This window comes from Neovison vison, chromosome 12, assembly GCF_020171115.1.
Source record: "Neovison vison isolate M4711 chromosome 12, ASM_NN_V1, whole genome shotgun sequence".
In the NCBI taxonomy this organism is placed as follows: Eukaryota; Metazoa; Chordata; class Mammalia; order Carnivora; family Mustelidae; genus Neogale; species Neogale vison.
In genome coordinates, this window is record NC_058102.1 from 66440611 (window position 1) to 66463725 (window position 23115).

The window sequence follows — 23115 nt, forward strand, 5'->3', positions numbered from 1 at the left end:
GGAGAAGGAAGGGGAACTCTATCTCAGGGGAGTAGCAATCAGGGATGGCTCAGAAACAAATATAAACTAAAAAAAAAAGTCTTCTGTTTACTAAATATACCATTGGGAGGTAACTCTTAATAGGAAGAAAAAGCTGATTCCTGGGTCACTTATGGAAAAGGCACTGCTGCCTTCATAATTATCTATTTTCTTTTTGTGTTCTAGAAGGGGCCATCCTGTTACAGCTGCACTATATTTCTTCATAAACAAACATCAGTTCAAACCATCAGCCGAGTAAGGGATGCTCAATGATTCTCTAGTCACAGCACATTGTAGAGCTACTTCCTTTTCCTAATTTCTGTTTCTATGAATAATTTACAGAGTTGTGCAACACACAGATGATACATGGGAATCAGAATTATTGTTTTCATGTAGACCACATTGTTTCTTACTTGTAAATTCCTTCCAACTGGCTTTGAAAAGAATATTGCTTTATACTGCTTTCAACCCAGGGGCGCTTCCTGAAAGCATTTACACCTTATATTCTGGAGAGTCTATTTCTATTTCTGTGCTCCTCCATCTTGCCATTCAGATGGACTATATCAGTCAGAGTTTCTTCTTAGGGGAAAATTCCACTAGGGTACAGGAGAGTTTAGGATTCCTGTGATGAAAAGGTAGAGGCAGAAAATACAAAAACCAACTGTTTGGAAGAAATCTGGAGCATCCTAAAAGTCACTGTAATTAAAACACAGCAGTTTGTAATTATTGTGAAGGGAAAAAAACAGTAAGAAAGGCTCAAAAAACACTGATGTGGTTGCCCAAGGTCCTGCCACATTAATTCAAATTGACTTAGATAGGATACCCTCAGATGGGCTGAAAACTATTTGGAAGGCTTAAAACAAAAGAAAATGCAATATAATGAGGTGGAAAAAGCCGTGGGTTTGGAGTCATTGGAGTATGGTTGGTTCTGCCATTGACTAACCGACTGACCTTTGGCAACTCATGGAACTTCTCTGTGACTCAAATTCGTAACTGCAAAACAGGATACTACCACTTAACCTTGGGTTTAAAGAATGTGTGCAAAGGTTATTTTCTGTTTTCAAATGCTGCTCTCCACACCCCTCTTTCTCTTCTTTCCATCCAGTGATAGACAGTCTCCTGCCTCACTTCCCCACTAGCCACCTGCTACCTCTTCCTGGGTACTTTCAAATTCTTCCTTAGCATCAGCCTCCAAATTCACAATTTTTAATATTTCCTGAAGGCAGCATTCAGTGTCATTTAAAAACAACCCATTAGGATACTGATGTTCAGTTTCTTCAAATTATACTTCAAATTAAGAAAAAATGATCCCTCAGCTGTTCATTGACCATTTACAACTTCTTGGGTCCTACCAGTAGCTAAACTCAATTTGCTGTTCAGATGCTTGTTAGAGGTGAGGAGGTCAAACATAAAGGGGCTTACTGAGATGTTGCTTTGATAAAGCCAGAGTAATCTCTGTAATGGTTTAAAGATGTTCTCCCAGTGCTCAGGAATAATGGTCATTACTGTTTCAGTAGGAGCTCTCAAATTCTATTGTGTATTAGAATCATCTGAAAAATTAGCTAAAAATGAAAATTTCTGAAGCCTGCTTCAGAAGATTCTGATTTGGAACATTTAGGTAGAAAACCAAGAACCTGCATTTTTCACAAGGATCCCCAGGGATTCGGATGCATGTGAGCCACCGACTCCAGAAATGCTACAAAGATCATGTAGGCAATTCCAAGAGTAACCTGGAGTTTTGAATCCTTGTGGTTTTAAAAAAGAATATTTTATAAAGAAAAATATTTGCAAAAAGGATTTTTTGTATTAAAAAAGTGACGTCTGCCATCAGAGCACAGACAGGAGTTTGAATGGTAGTTTGTTTACATGATTCCTGCGTGTCTTAGAGAAGTGAACTCCTTTTACATTCTTAGCATGTAGCATTACACCACTAGCTACTCCGAGCATGTATCCTAGGAATGAAATGCATGCAAAATAAAAACACCTTAGTCATGAAAGGTACAATAGAAACACTAATAATTATATCTTTAGTATCGATAATTTCAAGAGCTAGATTATTCAGCTAAATGAAGAAATGCTAAGCCCAGGTTTTCCATTAATTAGTGTTTTCACCCACATAAAGTGCAAAGTGTATGTTTATCAGCACCCAGGGTAAACCTCGGCCAGAGACAGGCTCAGGTGCGACCAAGAAACATCTACTTGATTGTTTGGCTGTTTTCTGGCAGTCACAGTAACTTAACAGAACCTGCCCTTGACAATACAATGGAATACAATGTATACATAAAATTGGATGGCAACATTTTCTTTCTTCTTGCACTACTTCATTTCAGACAATTTCAACCCATCCTTCAAAAGAAAGAAAAGGGAAATTACTAGTTACAGACTAGCTGGAAATGAATTATGCCATTTTTTCCATGATCTGGGAGCCATTTTTATGTTTAAGAGAGTGGCAGATAGACCACACCTGCACTGGATTTTGGAACTTAGTGAAAGATCCACGGAAGAATGTAGTGACTTGTATCTTTCTCTCTCTGCCCTTAAACTTTCAAATGTATCTATGTATAACATTCATATACACTAAATGCACGACAATGCAGGACACACACACACCCCCAGTGTGTATGTGTGTGCGTGTGCATGCACACCCACATTTTTAGATTCACACATATTTTTAGCAAGAGAAAAAGTTTTTAGTCCAATTTTCCAACTTTGAATGGTTAAACATAACCCCAGGAAGTAGTTCTATAGCAATTTGAGTGCAAAAGGTTGTATACTTAAAGTGTTTGTGTCCCAGCTAGGTCTTGATAAGACACTCAAGGAAGTCATAATGTAAACAGGCCAGACTTTCTCCTAAGGCTTGTCTTATCTTGTCTAATTAAGATAGACCAGGCTATGTGGCAATAATAGAAAACTCCCAGAACTCAGTGACTTATACAACAAAAGGTTTAGTTCTCCTTCCTTTAAAATCACTTGTGGATGTAGGAGACCCTCCAAGCCACCTGTCCTTCAGGGGCAGCTCTAAGATGTAGATCCCCAATGTCAGCACAAGGTCCGATGCCTCTGCAGCTCAGCACGGGAAGGCAGCTCGGGACTGGTGGCAGCAGTTAAATGTTTTGGCCTGGACACAGTGCACATCACTTCTGTGAAGCCCATGATGAAGCCTGTTAGTACCGTGGTGCTGCTCCACCTCACTGCTGTGGTTTAGGAAAATATAATCTACCCTTTGCCCCAGAAACAGAGCAGAACTGGCTAGAATCAGAAGAGAAGTCTATACCATACAGATTAAATGGTTTCCAAGGAAATATATAACAGAGCAAAAAGCTTCTTTTAAGAGGAAGAAACATAAATATAAACAAATTGATGAAGAAACTACTTGATCATAAAAGAATAACAGATCTTAGATGCTGATTGTGAAGGAGAATTCCAGGTTGAATGTATTTTTTAATTTCACTGAAGCTAACTTTAAGATCAATGTGAGTTTGTTTTAAAACAACTTCAAAATGCCATGTAGCTGATATTTTAAAGCAACCTATCTTTTGTTTGTCCATCTATATTTAAATTAAAAAAACAAAATAACAATAGAACCTGGGATGATAGAAAGCCCAAAGGGAAGCTGATGAAATGGTGTTCTGAGGTAAGTCTTCATTCCGTCACTAAGTATATGGTCTACAATCTTGTGGACTTTGATTAAAGCAATTTTCCCTTCCTTTGATCATATACATTTTTTCCTTAAGGAATTCTTAGAAAAATGTAATAACATAATGTAAGTATGATTTAAAGTCATGCTAGGCCAAAGCTTGAAGTATTGTGCCAGTGTCCTTTCTGGTTATCCCAGAATTTCTATAAAATGGTGGCTAGGATTGAGCTGATTCTCTGATAATTCTCTAGAATCCCTCATGGATTCAAAAGTGACTGGTCCAAAATCAAAAGCTTCTGCACAGCAAAGGAAACAGTCAAAAAAACAAAGAGGCAACCCACGGAATGGGAGAAGATATTTGCAAATGACAGTACAGACAAAAGGTTGATATCCAGGATCTATAATGAACTCCTCAAACTCAACCCACACGAAACAGACAAACACATCAAAAAATGGGCAGAAGATATGAACAGACACTTCTCCAATCAAGAAATACAAATGGCTATCAGACACATGAAAAAATGCTCATCATCATTAGCCCTCAGGGAGATTCAAATTAAAACCACATTGAGATATCACCTTACACCAGTTAGAATGGCCAAAATTAACAAAACAGGAAACAACATGTGTTGGAGAGGATGTGGAGAAAGGGGAACCCTCTTACACTGTTGGTGGGAATGCAAGTTGGTGCAGCCTCTTTGGAGAACAGTGTGGAGATTCCTCAAGAAATTAAAAATAGAGCTTCCCTACGACCCTGCAATTGCACTCCTGGGTATTTACCCCAAAGATACAGATGTCGTGAAAAGAAGGGCCATCTGTACCCCAATGTTTATAGCAGCAATGGCCACAGTCGCCAAAGTATGGAAAGAACCAAGATGCCCTTCAACGGATGAATGGATAAGGAAGATGTGGTCCATATACACTATGGAGTATTATGCCTCCATCAGAAAGGACAAATATCCAACTTTTGTAGCAACATGGACGGGACTGGAAGAGATTATGCTGAGTGAAATCAGTCAAGCAGAGAGAGTCAATTATCATATGGTTTCACTCATTTGTGGAGCATAACCAATAGCATGGAGGACAAGGGGTGTTAGAGAGTAGTAGGGAATTTGGGTAAATTGGAAGGGGAGGTGAACCATGAGAGACTATGGACTCTGAAAAACAGTCTGAGGGGTTTGAAGTGGCGGGGGGGTGGGAGGTTGGGGTACCAGGTGGTGGGTATTATAGAGGGCACAGCTTGCATGGAGCACTGGGTGTGGTGAAAAAATAATGAATACTGTTTTTCTGAAAATAAATAAATTGGGAAAAAAAAAAAAAAAAGTGACTGGTCCCAAGTCCGATACATAAAGCTGACACAAGGAATTTAGAACTAAATTGCTAACATAATTTATGATCGTTTCCTCCTTAGTCACAGAGGTGTGATCAGACTTACTGGTCCAGCCATTGGAGTTGGCAAGCGATCCTTCAATGAGAAGAAGAAATTGAATGAATTTATAAGTGGAAGCCAAGCTTAAGTGTAATTTTTTTGGTGAAAGCATCTTTAATATCATAATTAATCTTGTATGATTGTAATTTAGGATTGTTTGAAATATCGTCTGCTACGGGAGAGCTCAAATGCAATACTTTCTTTATGTGCTGGACTAGGTCAAGTCTGAATTCCCCCCCAGAGCTAGGATTTGATGTGTAGACAGAGCGTGCAATTTTGCAATCTGCCAAGGCAGAAGAGGATTTAATATTACATTCAAAACTGTATTCAAATTGTCAAAAAAAATGTTCAACAAAATAACATAGCAAATCGTACTCAGTCAAACTAGCTGGCAAAGGTAGCATGACAAAATTGAGGAATAAAGCATATGGGACGTAGTGTTATTTACATGTTTTCAGGGCTCACGCTCTGGGTGGCTCGCTATTTACAAGACAGCAGTTTCCACCCTTCCCTTCTGCTTTAGGTTTGAGACAAGGCCAAGTTCTCCATCTGACTTCATATGACTGTGGTCTAGTTCAGATTAGTATTTGTCACCACTCTTCAGAGTAGACAGGCATGCAGCAGACTGCGGGAAGAGAAGGGGAGGGAGGGAGTGGGGAAGGGGTGGGGAGACAAAGGAACCAACTCTGTTGAAGGTAAACATACCTGAGATAGTCCCATTAGTGAAATACGGAGGCTGCATTGTGGTCAGAGGCTCAGTTTAATTTTAGAGAACAGTTGAAGGAAAGAGCATTTTTGAATTCTCAAAATATTTGCTACCACCAGAAGAAAAAGTCATTCAGTAAAGCATTATTATGCTTGCTCTCTGAAGATGTTTTGCAGAATTCTAAGCTTCTTAGAAGCTAATGGGACATCTGGCTGAAAGATGACAGATCATAAATACTTTTCAAATAAATTAAGACATGGTTTCACAGAAAAGAAAAACTAGCATCCAGGACAAATGAAGCAACGTAACACATGTATTTTTAAAAGCTAAAAAATGACATTCTATCAATATGAAAAATATTACCAAAAATATTAACAGAAAATAATGATAATGAGATATTTTAAAGATCATGTAAACAGCACCTTTTTTTTTTTTTCCTTTATGACTATAGAACATGAACCTTTATGGGCCAGACATTGTTTTAATGGCTTTACATGTATTAACCTTCCAACAACCTTATGGAATTTTCTAAAACAGAGGAAACTGAGGCAGGGCAAGGTTAAATACTAAGCTGGTAAATGATGAATGTGAGACTTGAACCCAGACAGTCTGGCTCTGTCCTGCATAAACTGTGATAAATCATGAAAGGGACGAAATCTTCTCTCAGTAAAGTTTTGCAATGGGAACAATACTGGGTATTTCCAAATTACTAAATACGTGATGTAATTTCTGATGTTAATATCACTGGTGGGCTATATCAGTTACAGTTAATAGGTAAAATCTGAGGAAAGCAGCTAGTGATCCTTGGCTCTGCATTGTGATCTTTGTCTGAGATTTAGAACAGAATTGAATTACATTGTACAGCCATTTCTATTTTTCTACGCTGCAAATGTAATAAAGCTCATCACACTATTAAGTTATTGATTTGGACCGATGGTTTCCCTTGAGAGTTGATTAGAACGTGGGAGAAGAGGAGTTTTTTGGAAGAACCTGTATTGTTACATTTACATGAGCTCATCTGTCCTTTCTATCCCAAACAGGCTTTCATATGAGTTAACCTGTGTAAACTGTAGGCTACATCACAGTATTCGGTAGTACTGATGTGCTTGAGCTGGGGAACATAAATCTTTTCCCCACCAGGTAAACAATAGCAATTAAATGGAATTTGGCTTAGAAGGGAAATGATCTTCCCACCACTTCGCCCCATCAGCATAAACCCTAACACTGCAAGAAGCCACAGCATTTACTGCAGGCTTTGGTGATGTACCACTCAGCACAGTCCGGTTGCCAAGAGGCTGGGCCTCAAGCTTGTACTGAGAAAGATCATCAGCATCCTTTCAAAGGAGATATATTACAAAAGTGAATCCAAACAGATTGAGTGGCTAGATTAAATAAAAGAGGCGAATGTGGCTGGCAAAAGGAAATCGCTCCCCTTCTGAAAAGCATGGCTTTGGCATCAGGCGGTCCTGAGCTGGAACTCAGCTCCACAGTTTACAAGCTGTGATCACTGGTGAGTTGCTGAACCTCTGTCAGCTTTGGTTTCCTCTCCTTTCAAAGAACTGTTAAAAGCATTAAGTGGTTGTAATATGTCTAGCACAATGCGTGGCACATCATAGAGCTCAGTAAATTATTTTTAAGTGCAAAGCTACCTCTCAACAAACTCAATGATTGGAAAAAGGGTGTGAAAAAATATTTTTGAGAACTCATAACTGAGACATTCTTTCTCATGAATCAAAAATCCATTTTGGAAGCCTGAATCCATATTATTCAATTTCTGAATAATGACTAATTTGAATTGTTCTAAATTAAGTGAATAATGAGGTTGTTCAAAGTGTTTAGCTTTTAAATGAAAGTCATTTTGATCCTTATCACTTCAAAGCAAACCAAGACTGATTTTATAGTAGTTCCTCAAATTCAGAAGATGAGTTTCTGATTTTGAGGATAATTTGGGCCAAAGATCAGAAAAATCCCTTCTACTTGCAGGCACTAAACTAGGAATGTTCCTTCTTTTCCAAGAGTCATACATTGGTCAGAAGGGTTACTCAATAAGGTCCCTTTTACCCTTTACTCATGATAAAATTAAATAACCTATCAACAGCATGGAATCCTAGCCTTTCATTAGTGACATACCTTTCCTTAAGAGTGTTTCACGTGCCCTTGTACTGGTGACATGCATACTCCCAATCTTAAAAAAGGTGGAGGGAGGGGCCCCTGGGTGGCTCAGTAGGTTTAGCCTCTGCCTTCACCTCAGGTCATGATCTCAGAGTCCTGGGATCGAGCCCCACATCAGGCCCTCTCCTCAGCAAGGAGCCTGCTTCCCCCCTCTCACTGCCTGCCTCTCTGCCTACCTGTGACCTCTCTCTCTCTCTATCAAATAAATTTAAAAAAATCTTAAAAAAAAAAAAAAGGTGGAGGGAAACAAATCTATGTTAAAGATCAGGGGAAATAACCTGGTCATTGCTTCTTCCCTGGCAAGGGAATTTCTAGATTTACTCTCTCCAATAGGGTAGATACTAGTCACAGGTGGCTATACACAATTAAAATTAATTAAAATAAAATAATTTAGTTTTCTCAGGCACTCTAGCCACATTTCAAGAGTTCAAGAGTCACAAACAGCTAGTAGCTACCATATTACACAATTCACATACAATACACAGTTTCCATCATCTCCATACCTTCTGTCAGGAAGCACTGCTAAATGATTGACAGTAAAGGTATCCAATTATAATTTTTCTTTCTCATTGGGCATACCAAGATACAGTCTTCTTCTTATTTTCTCTTATTCTTTAAGAAGTTTGCAAAGAACAAAACGTAGGAGCATCTTGTGCCTTTACTCCCATCTTTGTTTTCACTTCTTCATGGGAATGGAATCTCTCCAAACGTGTAGTCCCATGTTCTGTTTCATGAAGGAATGAAGCACCACCGCCTGACGGTGATCTCAGCTTGCTGAAGCCAACCTGATTGGCCAGGTTAACCGACACATTCCATCTCTCAAGTATTCCTATTAGTCGATTGAATTATGCTAGTTAGAATAGCTATTCAGCAAAGGACAGGCTGAAACAGGTACCCAAGCCAGGCAGTAAGGTAACAAATGAGATGGCTCTTTTCTACTGCTCTGGTTTGGAATCCCTTGGATTTCGCCATTTCCCTTCTCTCACGACCATACCAGTCCCATCTTATTAATGCTTCCTTCCCTTATTATTTGTCAGTATGCCTCATAATGGCAGGAGGGTGGGGCCACCGGGCAAAGAGAAAATACACTTTTCATGAGGGCTGAGAAGCCCGTCTCTCCTCCTTAGGAGACTCATCAAGGCTGAGAAAATGTCGGTCCTTTGCGCCCCAAGCCACAGCTATTCCTTCATCACCCTGAACCTACATCTTATTTACTTTACACCTTAACTCAGTAAGAAAAAGCACAGAATCACCTGAAGCTGCATGTTCTTTTCTAGCATACACAATTCTTGATGATAAGATGTATGATTACCTCAAGGGCTAGAGAAAAGGGGTATCTTTTCTACTTCCACTTTTCCCACCATCATGAATAAAATTCCCAACCAATCTGGAGAGGATTATATAAGAAACTGTGGCTATTTATAATGTTGAATTCTGTTCCACAGTAAACCTTCAAGAAGAGACACTCTGCTTGGCAAAGTAATAAGACTAAAGAGAGGCAGGCCGGTCAAAATTGAAGCCCAATAAAAGAGGGTGAAAAAGGAACAAGTTGGCTCCCAGGTTACAGACGTACCCATGGCCATTCATTTACCAACTTTCTCCTTGTCTTCAACAGAGTCTTGTTTTTATCCTCTGTACCTCATCCTGTTAGGATCCCTGCCCCAATGACAGAAACCACAACTGGTTACTTGTTTCTATTCCTACACATTGTTTATGTTCTTGGCCTCCAAAGTGAAACTATGAATGCATTTTCCCAGAGAGACATTAGTTGGTTCAATAAATTTAGGTCTCAGGAGATCATGAGCTGTATTGTGGAGAAGTGATCATTTGGGAGCAAGAATGGAAGAAGCAAGGGCTCACTGGGGAGACTATTTCAAAAGTCTAGGCAAGAGATGATAAAGGCTTTGGTCAGGGAGGTAGTCATGAAATGAATGGAAAAAAGTAGATGAGACTCAGGAGAAACCTCCCAGTAAAGCGGACAGGACTGACTTTGAAGTAAGGAGTGAGGAAAAAAACGAGAAATGGAGGAGATGATAATGGACATTCATTGAATGGGAAATATTATCAAAGACAGAGAAAAGACTTTCTGGGTGGCAGGGGATGGCTAGAGATGAAGAGCATTAGTTTTACTAAGTGAAGTACCACATCCAAGTAGAAATATTAAGTAGGGAGCTAAAAACAGAGCTTTGAGCTTCAGAGAACTGGCCGGCAGGCACAAATTCGGTGGTCTTTAGCATTCAGACAGTATATAAAGCCATGGAATCAGATGAGATCATGCACAAAGAGAGACTAAAACAAGGAGGGCACCGGCCCTCTTACATTTAAGGTTGAGGTCTATCGAACATTCCATTATGGGTTATATCGAATTTTTCAGCCAGCCTGGTAGACTACTTCATATGTGTAATAGACAGTACGAATCACAAATTATAAGGAATAGGGAGAAAACCCTTCTCTGAACACGAGATTTCTTCAAGTGAGGAACTGCCACCATAAGAAAGAGTTACATTAGGTAGATTACTGTGACAATCTGGAAAAATTTCGTTTACATAAAAGGGAATAAATCTTACTCTTTGACATCTTTGACAACTGCAACCAGCTGGTTATTTATCTGGATTGCTTAGAAACAATAGACCAGAGTTTCCCAAAAAGTCTGATGTGGTATTTCTACCTAGTTTACTTCATTTTAGAGAACAGCTGCAGACATAAGAGTTTTTGATAACGAAGTGTAAAAGGTCTTTTTTCCCTGCTTTCTGAGACAAAAAGAGAAATGTGTTAAGAGGAAATAAAAGCTGTGTTGTTTAGCTTTAGCAATCTAAGAGCTCACAAACATAAAAACTATTGGTTTGCCTGTAAAGTTATAACGCAGAATGATCGCTAAAGACTAGCTGAGACAATCAGTACAATTTTACTAATTGAATCATTGTCTAACATGTTTATAGTTTAAATTAAACACTTACACTTGGGGCCGTTGTGGAAAGCAGGCAAAAAGAAAGATAAAAACAGAACACAGGGAAAAATGTTTCCAAGAAAGTAATGCCTTCCACAGTGTCCGGCAGTTACTAACGTTTTATGGAACAGTACCGACACTCAGGAGCAAACGCTCAAAATGCATTACTTATAGATCTTGCCACAAGGAATTTTCTATAATCTGTCTCAGCATCTGAGCCGTGTTGAAGTCGGTGATTTGTACATTCTGTGGCTTCAGAGTTTTCTTTTTAAATCAGCTCCCAGACTTCCGAGAACTGAATGTTTGCCAGGACTGAGTCAAGTTTTCCTACCTTTTGAACGGGTTTGTTTCTTGATTTCTCTGTATTTCTCAAAAATACAAGACCAGTTTGTATCACAACTGGGAGTCTGAGGTAGATTTTAAAAGCCTATCAGATGTTTCTTGGCTTCTGTGATCAGAAGGACTCTGATACCACATTGCTCTGGACATTCCCAACCTGACCTGCTCCCAAACCCCTCCTTTCTCCTTTCAACCACATCCCCAGCCGGGCCCTTGGAGTCTTTTACTCTCCATCACAGAATCCTGTGTGGACAATCCCTTCTCCCAACTTTCTTCTCGCTTTCTTTTTGTAACTGAAACTTCACGGACTGGGACCAGTGAGTCTCATACCTACCCTACAGCCCACTCAGTGGAAAGCTTTTTCTTAGTCTTAAGGCCAGGAACCCCTTACGACCATAAGAAATTATTTCACACATCATTTTTCAGATGGGCTTCCCAACTCACACTCTTAGAAGATCTTCTAAATTTGGGTAGCACATTTCTACTGATTGAGTGCTGTTCGAGTTGCTATGATAGAGATTTAGTCATTCCAGTAGTGTTTGGAAGCGCAGAATTCATTTTAGAGTACTGAGAAGTTTTGTTGAGTCCTAGAAGGCTGGTTACTGTTTCATGAGAGGCTAACTCTCCTACAGAACCCTCATGTAGAAATACAGCAAATTTTGCCTAATCCTTTAAATCAGTCATCAGAATCTACCAGCTCAGAATTAGTCCACTTATTATACTACAAGTACAGTGATTGATTGCTTGACTGAGATTTATTATATTACAGGTGTAATGATCGATTGCTTGATTGATTTAATCATTTATGAACTCACAATTATATAGGAAGTCCACACCACAGGCTAGGCACCATGGAATGCCGTCAAGACACAATAGACAAAACAGATGCACGTTCTCCCTTTAAGAGGAGTCGTATACAAAAATAAGACACATTATTAATTAAAAATGACAATTACAAAAATTTAAAAAATAAAATAAAAACAAAAAAATTTTAAATTAAAAAATGAAATAAAAACAATTAACACAAAACTATTATTTGCTTCTCTAAGTACTCCATAGGGAAAGCCCATTAGGTAACATGCAGGGTGGGGAGAGGTAAAATTTCAAGGGAATCAACATGTGGAGAATGGAAGCTTCTGAGAAAAAGAAAACAGAAACCTGGAGGACAGCAAAGAACATCTTAGGGCTTTTCCTTCTGTTTATATAGCAATGATTGATGCTCAAACAGCTCCTGCATTGTGGCAGATTAGGTATAGGAAAGCGTGTTTATTTTTCAGTTAAATAAAGGGAATAGTTTCAGTTTTGCCCGGCTTAAGACAATTCTGGCAGTCACAGCTGGGAGGTCTTGTACAGTTTCTGCCCACTTCATCGGGTGCTAGTGGTGATGCTACAAGGAAGTGGCCCACGGACTAAGAACACGCTGGCTCTCTGCTTCTTGTTAGGAGAGTCTCTCGAGTAACAGTAGAGCTGTTTGCCGGTATGTAAACAGAAGACTAGGAGCTGAGTGCTTTGATCCGACTCTCCTTCTTCTCTTTGGAGTTTTAGAAATGTTCTCCAGGTTTTTATCTATGGCTTTTTTTTTTTTCTTGTTTAGGATTTAATATGCAAAAGCTGTATTTTTAAATTAGTGACTAGAGAACTCTTTTGCTTTTATTGTTCTTTAAAGCGTACACATCATTTCCTGATTCTGTTCAGTTTAACTGCCAGATTAAGAAAAAAAGTTATAATTATAGATACTTGACTCAGAGCAGAATAACACCAATCATAGGGACATTGTTCTGGTTTTGATTTCAAAGCAATCACTGAGCAAGGCTCCGCTGAATTGGAACATGAATCAGCATTTAGCAGGGCTGAGTTTAAGCCTCTACTCCAGATTCTGAGTGACAGAGAACTTCTAAATAGGGCACTGTTTGTTCATAGTTTTAGGTATCTGTGATTTACTTGGCTTTGTTAGACAATAGGGGCTTTGGTTCAGTTATATTTTTAACATTCCTTAAAATAAATCAAAGAGTGTTCCCATTTTGGATGCGGATTAGTATGGTGGAGGAAATGAAGAATTTACAAGTGCCGAGTGTCCAGGGATTATGCACTGGGCTCTGGGTTGGATTGCCTTGATTAATATTCTTTTGGTTGCACGGAATAGAAACTGGCTCTGGCTCGCCTAGGGGAAAAAAGTAAGTGGTGTTGGCATACTGGAAGAATATTTGGGTATCTCATCGAATCCAGGACTCAGGCACAGCAGGGATCATGGGACTTCTGACCTCAGAAGTTCTTGTGGGTCTGTCTCCCTAGGGTAAAGCAGTTGAAGGGTCTCACTAGATGATTCTTCACAGGAGGCCCAGTGGGGTCCGGTCTTCACTTGTGGATCAGTCAAGGTCCAAGGAACTGGATAATAAGTGTTTTTAACCACTTGTTTTTGGGCAACCACACCTGTATTTTGTGGGCGGTTCCCAGAGAAAGGGGAATAATTGTGAACTGGTGGCCATACTAGCAAGGTCTACTCTATGGAGCATTTTATTTTATTTTTTAATTTTTATTTTTTAAAGATTTTATTTATTTATTTGAGAAAGAGACAGTGAGACAGAGCATGAGAGGGGAGAACGTTAGAGGGAGAAGCAGACTCCCTGAGGAGCTGGGAGCCTGATATGGGACTTGATCCCGGGACTCCGGGATCATGACTTGAGCCGAAGGCTGTTGCTTAACCAACTGAGCCACCCAGGTGCCCTCTATGGAGCATTTTAAAAGCTTAATTGGATTTTCACTAAAAGCCTACAAAACCCACTATTTCCACCTCACAAAGAGAAAACTGAGTCTCAAATTGGTTAGGCAACTTGTCCGACGTTCCACAGTTAGAATGTGGCAGGCCCTGAGCTCCAACTAGGTTTGTAAGAGGGGGTAGTCTTCTTCTTAAGATTAACATAAAGTGAGGAGAGTACATGAACTAGATAGAGAGTTCCAGATATCTTCTCATGGAGACAGTATTAGGTATCTCCAGTAGACTAGAAAGACTAAAACTGCATGTCATAAACTCTGGGTTGAATCCCAACACCACCTGGTCATTTTTGGCAAGTAAACACCTTTCCACTAATAAATGTGGATATATCATCTCCTTCACTAGATATTGTAACCTTATAGGTTACTGGGATAACGTGTGAAAATACCTGGCACAAAAAGAAGATACTCATCTGGGGGGAGGGAGAACTTTTCTATTAATGAACCCTCAAGCATGCTATTAAAAATGGGGTCACAGTTTGAAAATGGCTTTATCATTCCAAAAATCAAACTGCTGTCTTACTCTCAACCTTTCAGATGGTGCCTTACTCATCTAAATGTAAAAGTAGAAAATGCTACATAAAAAGAGTTAAGAAAGTCATACAATAGGCAAAGAAAGTTTTACACACAAAACATATGACTACTTTTCTTTGAGACTCTGGGCTCACATTCAGGGGAAGACTCTCCCCTTTAGTCATGGCACAATATTTAAGCATTTAATTTTCTCAGTGCCTATGACCTGAGATGGTCTATGTCCTTTTGATAACCAGAGCAAAAAAAGAATAGTTCTCAATGAGATCTAGAACTTGAATGTCACTGAACAGATAATAAGCCTGGAAGGATTAATATATTCAAATAATCATTTCTTTGCCCAGATGATCATGTTTAGTTCCCTTTAAGGACAGCTCTCTGGGAAAGAAGCACCATACAGCAGTCCAAGAGTTTCTAGTTGTGCTTGCTGGGTGTTCTGCAAATGCTCCTAGACTGATCAGTATCAATTTGTTTCGAATTACTTCAAACAACAACTAGTCTAAGTTAACAGCAAAGCTGGAACTTTATGTAGAAGAAAAAAGGCAATCTGTGGTGGTAGGGGGTGAAAAAACAGTGTAGACTATTTCATTTTCTTGACATTTCTACTATCTCTGGATCTTAGTCTCTCTGGATCTTAGTTTCAGTGAACTTTGATGCTTCATTTTCATCTAATTCATGTTTTAGTGATTTGCAAAATTTCTTATCATTTTAAATTTGAGGACAGAGAGTCCAGTGATTTTAAATAGGACTCTAACATTGTGTTATTGGCTTATTCCTGAATTAAAAGCCCTCCTTTCTCTATTTACAAGGCTGCATTTCAAGTGAGTGGCCCGCTTGCTTTAATTTCTTTTTTAAATTTACAAGAGAAAACTAATTAGTTATCCACATTTAAAGATTGTTGGTAAACATTATTCTAAATGGTTAGGAGGAGGTCTATTTTATTTAATTTATTTATTTATTTATTTTTTAAAAGATTTTTTATTTATTTATTTGACAGAGCGAGATCACAAGCAGGCAGAGAGGCAGGCAGAGAGAGAGGAGGAGGCAGGCTCCCTGCCGAGCAGAGAGCCCGATGCGGGCCTTGATCCCAGGACCCTGAGATCATGACCTGAGCCGAAGGCAGCGGCTTAACCCACTGAGCCACCCAGGCGCCCTAATTTTTATTTTTTAAGAAAGGCAGACTGCCACATGCACTGCCTCATTTGGATGTGTCTGGAGTCTTGGAAGCTTGACTACCCACATTCTCCTACAAATGGACCTTGAGAGCTTGTTTGGAGGGAGGTTCTAGCAGGCGAACGCAGCTACTCGTATTACACTTGACCGAAGAATGGTCCTCTCCTCTACTGGGGAAGGTCGTCCTCTTCGACTGAGAGCGCAGCTTCCCGAGGGACACACATGGAGCGGTGAGGGAGGAAGGGGATACCAGCCTAGCCAGCCAGATCAGCAGAATCAACCCTGGTGATCAATGGAGTGATAGATGTTGCAGCCAGATCGCCCTCACATCCGAGGAGGTCTATTTTAAAAACATCATCATCCATGGATATAGAAGTTTGAGTAAAAAAGATTTTTAAAAAAGATGAAAAAAATAAAACTAATAACCAAATACGTTTTTGGAGTTCTTTTTATTACATTGAGAAATCTCAGAAAAGTACAAAGCCCATGGAAATAGAAGCATTTCAGAAAACAAAACGTTTGCATACATTTTAATGACAGCATTTTAGTTTTGATGTTAAAAAAACTCATGATTTCTCATTAAAGTACATTACTCATGATTTAAGTACATTCTGAAGTACTGGGAAAGGATTTTATATCTTTTATATTTGAACCTGAATTCCTATAAATGGCTAAGTTCTATTATATTTCTGGAGATTAAGTTCATGATAATTATTAATAAGAAAAATGATTTCACTGATTTATAGTGGCTTTGAAGAACAGAAACAGAAAATAAGCATATATCACACACATACCCCTTTAGGCAGTACATCAGATCTAAGCTGAATTAATATAATAATGTTCAGTATTTTTAATTGCTACCAGTGAAAACACACAGATCCCACTACAGAAAAGGGATCTGGTAATATCAGAATGACTCTTTGTCATATCAGTGTTTTACATTGAAGTTACATAGATAAGTAAATGATGCTAAAGTCCATGCTGTTTCTATCCTCAAAATCAAATAAATGTATGATTACATTCTAGACTCTTATCAAGGGTCACTGTGAAGCATTAAGTAAAGATAGTTACTATTTTTTGCCAAATACAATATAATAGGCCACCGGAGGCTATTAAGTTTAATTAGCTTTTGGTAACATGGCAATTTTCAACGGCTTTTAGGTCACATCATACTTTCCATTGCTGCACTATGACAACTACTACTCCTAAGAAAATGACAGTAAATGTAAAGGAGAAAACAAAAGAAAATAAGTTAGATCTCGTGATAGTTCTTCTATATATTGGTTTGGTTTACCCTTGAAGTGGAAATCAAATCTCCAAGGTTTGGAAGGAAAACAAAAGCATCTTTATACTTCACAGCATGTATTTTGGAGGTCCAATGATTTATCCACTGCCAGTGTGGGTTAGCTTGTCATGTTCTCTTTATTCAATGTCAACTGGTTCTGTAGCTATTAACGCACTTAACTGTTTCTGAGCACAAGAGAGGAACAGTTCCAAACTGGACAGGCTTCTTTGGCGGATGACTTGATCAAGCTGTTGGTTTTTTGTTTTTTGTTTTGTTTGTTTGTTTTTAAAGAGAGAGAAAAAGAGAAAAAAAATACACTTAGTTGACAGATAAAGAATATTATACCACCGAAGCCCACTAGAGAAAACTTGAGATAATGATGTAGAAAATCAAATAGTGCCTTACATTCAGAGACAATGGAGTCACTAATTCTGGCCTATAACAGCTAAAGTGAGATGATGCTCATTATAATTTTAAAAATTGATATTGGGGGGTGCCTGGGTGGCTCAGTTGTTAGGTGTCTGCCTTCGGCTCGGGTCATGATTCCAGGGTCCTGGGATCAAGCCCCGCGTCAGGCTCCCTGCTCAGCAGAAGGCCTGCTTCTCCCTCTGCCTGCTGCTCCCCCTACTTGTGTATGTGTTCTCTCTCTCTCTCTTTCTCACTATCAAACAAATAAATAAAATATTTTAAAAAAACTGATACTGGTATTCAGTTATTGGAAAATAGCCTAAATTCAGTCACAGTGATTTCAGAAAGCAAAGCTATAAAGATGTCAGTTCTTAATGAATATACAGACTAAATAGCCACAAAGAACATATAAATATTATAGATGTGAAAAACAAAAGAAATACACAGTACAAAAATACAGCATAATTACATCATGCAGAAACTTTAGCAGAATTAAGAAAAAGTAAAGAGACCATGTCCTGAAGTTGAAGTTAGAGAAAGTTCTTGGGACAAGTGTATTTTAAGAAATACTTGATACTGTTGAAACTTATTTGACCTGTTCTTCCTGCTGAGTTAAGAGACTATTTTAATGTATCAATAACAAATACAGTGAACAAAAGGTTAATAATAAAGTCATATAATAAAGAACTTTCTGGATGATAAGGATTATTGAATACATCAAGATAAGTTTCTAACTTCCCTTCTGCCCTAAAATATTTGCCCATGATCCAACAGACACATGAAAAGATGCTCAACACCACTCATTTTCAGGGAAATGCATATCAAAACAACAAGGAGATATCACCTGACACCAGTCAGAATGGCTAAAATCAACAACATAAAAAAGAACAAGGGATGGTGAGGATGTGGAGAAAAGGGAACCCTCATGCACTATTGGTAGGAATGCAATTGGTAGGAGATGTTTGGAAATATATGGAAAACAGTATGGACGTTCTTCAAAAAGTTAAAAATAGAACTACCGCATGATCCAGCAACTACACTACTGAATATGTACCTAAAGAACACAAAAACACTAATTCGAAGGGATACATGTGCCTGTATGTTTATTGCAGCATTATTTATAATAGCCAAATAAAGGAAGCAGCCCAAGTGTCCATTGATTGATGAATGGATAAAGATGTGGTGTGTGTATATTTTATATACATAATGGAATAATATATATAATAATGGAATATTATTCAGCCATAAAGAAGATTGAAATCTTGCCATTTGCAATGACACACATGGAGCTAGGGAGTATAATGTTTCTCTGACTTACTCTGAAGTAAGTCAGAGAAAGACAGACACCATGTGATTTCACACATATATGGAATTTAAGAAACAAAACAAATGAGCAAAGGGGAAAAAAATGAAAGAGAGAGAGGGACAAACCAAGAAACAGACTCTTAACCATAGGGAACAAACTGATGGTTACCAGAGGGGAGGTAGACTGGGGGATGGGTGAAATAGGTGATGGGAATTAAAGGGTGCTCCTCCTGTGATGAGCACTGAGTAATGTACAGACTCGGTGAATCACTGTATTGTACACCTGAAACTAACAGAACACTGTATATTAACTATACTGGAATTGAAATAAAAAAACAATAAATAAAAAACAATAAAAAATCAACTTGCCCATGGTGTAAAAATAACCAATGACAACACATTGCCTACAGGCTACAGAAAAATAACTAAAAAAAAAAAAAAAAAGGCAAGAAAATTCCTTCTCACAGTATATACTTGTCAGACTTATATAAAAGCTGACATAATCTTCCCATAAGCTTTCCCCAACATAAAAAAACAATACAAACAAGAATTCTGTTAAATTCCACCTCTACAAACCACTGATATCCAAAATGACTGAAAAACTGAAAGGTTAAAATGTTCAAATATCCCAAAAATTAGTTAGTAAAAAATGCATTTAGCAAAATGCTCATGTAAAACACTGAATACCAGTAAGACTCCTTTCAATTCTAACAGTTTGGGATATATATATATATATATATATATATTCTCTATATATAAATATATATATTTACATAATATACATTTATATAAATATGATAGAAGTATATCTATTTATATAATTATAATTATATATAAATATATAATTATATATAATATATACTATAATATTTATATAATATTTTATAATTTATAGAAATAATATATATTTTATAATTTATAGAAATAATATATAATATATATTTTTATATATAGAATATACATAATCATATTTAATTTATATATAGTTATATTATAAATATATATAATTCTAACAGTTTGGGATACACACACACGCACGCACACACACACGCACGCACACACACATATACATACACATACAGAAATAGGATTTCTGTTTATCGTTTTTCCTCCCTTTTCCCCCCTTTTTCTTTCAGATGATACCTTCAGGGGAATATATGCCTTCACTTCCACATGTCTATTAAACAAGACAGTTCATTACAATATAAACCCCAAGTGAGCAGAGATCTCGTCTGTCCTCCTGACGACTGTAACCCCACATCTAGAAGAGGGTCTGACACATGTTAGACACTCAATAAATCTTTGCTGAGGTTGATGAATCAATTAGTCTTCAACCAACAAGAAGGCAATCTATCAGGAAATGACAGAGCCATGTTTAATTCTAAAAGTGAAAACATGCTTGACCTAGTCTAAAAGATAAGTAGAAAAGGGAAAAAAAATTGAAATATGAATATTTGTAGTTTTAAAATTTTACACTTGGTCCAAATTTCAATAAAACAGAAGAAGGTACTAATACCAGTTGCAGTCCATTCCCAGTGGTTTCTGTGTACTTTTGGAGGGTTTCAAGCATTTAAAAGATGGGTTTTTAAAAATATTTGGTCCTGATCTTATAATTGTTAACTATGGGAGAGTTCACATAATCACATTGTTCCAACTGCCATTACTGGAACTTTCCCCATCTCATTTTTAAGAAATTACTTGACTGTATTCCATCATTTGATGTAGCCGTTCTCCCCACTGATAGACATGGAAATTTGTTCTAGTTTTGTCTTGTTTTTGAAGCACCACGGAAATTAACAACCTGAGTGCACTCCCTTCAAAAGATATTCAAGGCTATCTCTTGGACAGATTCAAACAGGTGAAGTTTCTACATCATAAGATCTGCGTATTTTAAATTGTGATAGATAATACCAAATTGTTTTCCAGAGTGGGGATGCAAATCTATCAGTCCCACGTGCAAGTATATGAGAGGATGAGTTTCCCGTTTTCTTCTTTCAAAGGGTTGCATACTTTTCCTCTGTGCATTTATTATTATAGATACATATATATAAAATATATATTTTATTATTTATTTTGAAATTATTCTTTTCATAGAATAAATATTATATAAATAAATTATAATATAAATATTATAAATAAATAAATATCTATTGGATCGTTCTTAATCTTTTGCTATTATAACCAATGATGCAATGAACATCTTTGAACACAGACCTCTGTACACTTAAGCTAGATCTTACAGAGACTGCTTAAGCCAAAGCCTGTGTCACCTGCAATGTTATTTCTATCATGAATCAGGTTTTCATGTAGGCAAGAATCTGTCTCTGGGCTCCCTGTTCTGTTCCACTAGACAATTCACCTATCACCACACAAATATAATGCTGGCCTAATTACTACAACTTAACAATAAATCTTAATGTATCACATATTAACAAACACATTACCAACCATAACACCAATATTTCAGAAGAATATAAATTAGTGACCATCTGTAATAAAACTGAATTTAAAAAGGAAGTGGGTGAGACTACAGATAGTCTGATACACTTTTTCATACAGCACAAAAGCCAAGCAAAATTCAGAAATGTATTATTTCGAGTTACATCAATAGGCAACAGAATATTTGTTTTTGAGGCAAGGAAATTATGCAATCACAAATGAGGATAGTTGTATCTGGAGTTGTATATAGAGTATGGTGTCCGGCAGATGAACATCTGGATTCATTCTGAGGGGGCTTCATGGGTGTTTTACAAATGTGTTTCATAACTCATGTGCATATATCATAAATGTTAGCTTTAATAGTTCAAAGTCTTCTAGAAGCTCCCTAGAATAATTAGGAGTTGTATTAAAATAAAAGTTGACTGAGTATCTTAGAATTTATGAATATTAGACAGAAGAGAAACTTTTCTCCTGAGGGCCTATTGCACAAGCTCACATAATTAACAAGCTGCCTGTGATTGTCACTAAGTGACAATAATCATCTGGATTTGTGTGCTCAGAATGAATATTCTGTAATTTTTTTAAAAAGCAGGAATATATTCCTGCCTATATATATATATATATATATATATATATATATATAAAATATATATGCAATATATATATATGCAAAAATATGCAAAAAGGTTTAATAGATTTATTTAAGTATACCAAGCACTTCTCTCTTTTTGCTTGTGGAACTAGTGGATTAGAAGATCATGGACATACTAGTTTTGGGTTTAGGCAGCTCCAAGTTTCACTTCACATCTTTCAGCATGCCTCCCCAGAACTGTCTGAAGTCAACAATCCACTAAATCAACAGGCACTCAACACTTTAAGGAGCAATAAGTTGACACTGATCCTTTATGGGAAGGAAGATAATTTGGGCCATCACAGAGCTGAAATTCCAATTTGGCGCGTCCTTCCTGGACATGATACAAAAATCCTGTCTGTGAAGAGGAACACTTGAGACCTTTCTCTTAGAAAGATGGCGGATTCCTCTCCCTGAAATGAGTGCATCAAGCTGATGTTCTTGGAAAATTCCTGAATTTCAACAGTTTCTGTTTTATTAGGCATTACCTTACTATCCTTTATTGAGGCAAGAAGAATTTTGGCAAAGTATTCAACTTTCTTTGCCCCTTGAAGACTGGAGCTTAGTCCTGTGTTTGTGGCTTTCACTTCAAAGTGAGTCAAAGATTTGTATTCTATGACTTTGTGCTGACAATATTATGTCTAGAGTAGTGGTGGCAAGCATTTCTGGGTATGGGATTTACAATCTCTTCCTAACCAAGTAGCTCTAACTGCTTAGTTTTCCCCTCCATTTTCTGTTGCTTCAGCTGAAAAACAAAAAAAACAAAAAAAACAAAACAAAAAAAACCCACCCTGGAAATTCTGAGGTCTCTGAAACAGACCCCTGGGCTTTATAAATCTTTCTTTCCTCTTTGCATCATTTCAGTTTGTATACTACTAAAAGCCATTTCAAAGCATATTACTTGCTAAAAGTTAATAAGGTTAGGAGGAAAAAAAAAGAACACATGAGTTTCTAGTAATTCCCTGCATTAGATTTACCTGTTAGTATTTTATGCCACAGCAAAAGAAGAAAAACACCTCTAGATCTTAGCTTTCATTTCAAAATACAAATATGATGGATGGTGAACTTACATACGTCTGAATAGCACAATTCAAAATCAGTAACAAACAAAAATGGCTTATTTAAGAACTGTTAAGAACACTGTTTACAGCCCAGAAAATCTGATACATCGTATGTGTGTGTATAATATGTATTTTATGTACATATAATACACTTAGTACTAATTGTGATTTCACTATCTTTGGGGCTTCTACCAACAAGACACATAAGAGATGTGAAAGTACTAAGTTGACTTCTATCAATGTTACTTTTCCAGCCTGCCCT

At 37.5% G+C, this 23115-nt stretch overlaps 1 protein-coding gene across 2 annotated transcripts in view; it reads right to left on the reverse strand.

Moving 5' to 3' along the window:
- Window positions 1–16154: 16154 nt before the first annotated feature.
- Window positions 16155–23115, reverse strand: part of CCDC91 (coiled-coil domain containing 91) — a 347220-nt gene continuing 340259 nt past the window's right edge. For both annotated transcript variants that reach the window (XM_044226465.1, XM_044226466.1), the window contains one exon: window positions 16155–17257. In XM_044226465.1, the coding sequence (XP_044082400.1) occupies window positions 17147–17257 (111 nt within the window). In that variant the 3' untranslated portion in view covers window positions 16155–17146. The remainder of the gene's footprint in view (window positions 17258–23115) is intronic.